The sequence below is a fragment of the Phaethon lepturus genome, unplaced genomic scaffold (assembly GCF_000687285.1).
Source record: "Phaethon lepturus isolate BGI_N335 unplaced genomic scaffold, ASM68728v1 scaffold9083, whole genome shotgun sequence".
Classification (NCBI taxonomy): domain Eukaryota; kingdom Metazoa; phylum Chordata; class Aves; order Phaethontiformes; family Phaethontidae; genus Phaethon; species Phaethon lepturus.
This window is the reverse complement of record NW_010526966.1, coordinates 1-2,272: the sequence shown is the minus strand read 5'-3', so window position 1 is coordinate 2,272 and position 2,272 is coordinate 1. Positions and strand designations below refer to the sequence as shown.

The window sequence follows — 2,272 nt, the reverse complement described above, 5'->3', positions numbered from 1 at the left end:
TCCAAGGCCCAGCCTGGCCACAGAATCAGGGAGAGTTTCAATTCTTCAGTTAAGAAGGTGATTTTACACCAATATAATTGAAATGGCACAACCTCTAGCTCTGTTGCAATTGTACCGACACAGAGGAGCACATAAAAAAAGTACAGTTAACAGGAGCTTATATATTGTAGGAATATATTTATATAGAGTACCTATAATTAGATGGATACAGATACGGAAGTACATCGACAGAGCCTCTGAATGCTGTTAAAATCCCAAGGCTCCAGACACAAGCTAAGCTACAGGCCACCGCCATGTCACTGGCACCGCCGACTAAATCAGTGGTACCAATGTCCCTCATAGCCCGGGCTGCTGGGCAAGCACCCCATGACTTCCCATTAGCCAACTCTCTCTGTGTCCACAGCAGAGGACTCGGCACCTTTAGCTGTGGTGGGTCTAAACTGATGTACTGAAAGCAGCTGAAAGCAAGCCCAAAGCATGAGCAAACTCTGACCTTTTGCTTTTTGACAATGAGGTAAAGTCGTCCTACATGATTTGGATTTGTCAGCATTGATGTGGAAATGTATGCTCTGCCTTTCCCCCTGTACAGAGAACTAGGTGTCTGTCCTCAAACAACAGGTTTTCAAACCTGCTTTTTAAGGATTTGGTAGCTCTTCATTTTCTATCAAATAATCCTTCTTTATATAATTAGCACCCCTCACCAACCTCCATACTCCAAGATAGGCATCCTTCAGCGAGCTCCTGTTCACTTCTTGTGTGCTGGTGGCTTTTCCCTGCACCGACGGTCCCTTGGCAGGTTTCTCAGTGCTGTTCTTCTCTTCCTCTCTGCTCTGGCTGTCCCCCGTAGCTGATCCTTCCACTGCTGCTTCCTCAGCCCCCTTCTCCTGGGAAATTGCCTCCATCGCAAATAGTTCTTGGTCCCCAGCCTGCCTTTTCCCCTCCTCCTCTCTAGCTTCTTTCTCCAGGTCCTCGTAATTGCTCTGCCGTCTGGTCTCAATGTACTTGGCCACACAGTAAATGACGGAGCCCAAGGTGTTGACCACAACACCGGCTATAAATAACTTTGTGGGCTCCACGTCATTGAATGCCACCATGCCCACCGTGATCGTTGCTATGCTCTTCACCACCCCTACGAAGCTGGTGGTCACAGCCGAGTTAATGTAAGTGCAGTGAAGGGTGGTAAAGTTCATGGCACAGCTAATCAGGACGCAAGCGATGAAGATGCATACCATGGCAGGGTCCTTCCACCCCGGGAAGGACCAGACGTTGATGGAATCCATGCTGGCAAAGGAGCAGATGATGAGAAAAGGGGTGGCTGAAACAGCGATGGCGTACTGAGCTGTCAGGGGTCCATACTCACTATCTACACTGGTCTTCTGAATGAGCACCAGGTAGGCAGCGTGTATCAGCACAGCCAGCACGCCTGTCACATAGCCCATAGCATCCCCGGTCAGGTCACCAGCTCCTGTCAGGAGAGTCACAGAAGAAACAAGCATGGTTTTTGCATGGGAAACAGAAAGAAAGCACCGTTTGGCGCTGCGGGGATATTTAGGAAATAGGCATTAGTGCACTTTCTGTAACTCCTGGGATTTGTTATGCTTCTCCCAAGGCTGAACACACTTAACTCCCAACAGATATATAGATTTTTTTTTTTTTTTTTTTTTGCGTGCTACAAAGCTACTGAATGTCAGCCACTCTCCCCCGAAATCCCACAGCCAAAATCAGATTGCGTTCTCCCTTTTCTGAAGATGCTATGGGAGCTTTGCAGCTGAAACCGCACATACACAGAGCAACCCCGGGCATCCCCTTGCCAGTCCAGCCCCCCGGCCCTCCGTCTGTCCTCCTGCTGCCCCCAGCAAGGCCAAGCCATGTGGGGCCCCTGCAGCGAGAGTCTCCCTGCGGAGCCCCCAGTCAGCCTTCTTTGCAGATTAAGCGCCGTGTGTTGTGCGCCCCGTTCCCCGCGGCAGCCCCCAGCCCGGGAGTGTTGCCGGGGGCGCACAGAGCCAGCTTTGCCTCCTACACCTCGGCTGGAAATCAACACAGTTGAGCCCCTGCCCCACAGGGTTGCAGCTGACCCCTAAGCTTGCATCTCCCCCTGTACGATCGCATTTATCTCTGTAGGGCCGCAGTTGCCCCCATGGGGTTGCAGTTGCCCCCAGAACATTACACCTACCCCGGTAAGCTTGCACCCACCTCCTCATAGACCACACCTCCCTCTGTAGGGTTGCACCTTCCCCAAGAGGGTCGCAATAAGGTTGCGCCGATCTCCGTC

General features: G+C 51.5%; 1 protein-coding gene across 1 annotated transcript; it reads right to left on the bottom strand.

The window, feature by feature from the left end:
* Positions 1-635: 635 nt before the first annotated feature.
* On the bottom strand, positions 636-1,496 carry SLC35D3 (solute carrier family 35, member D3). Its single transcript, XM_010283234.1, has one exon. The coding sequence runs from the start codon at positions 1,494-1,496 to the stop codon at positions 636-638; it is 861 nt and encodes a 286-aa protein (XP_010281536.1).
* Between the last annotated feature and the right edge of the window lie 776 nt (positions 1,497-2,272).

What these genes read in the sequence shown, in the direction of transcription:
- SLC35D3 (XM_010283234.1), bottom strand. Translation starts at nt 1,496, where the DNA reads ATGCTTGTTTCTTCTGTGACTCTCCTGACAGGAGCTGGTGACCTGACC.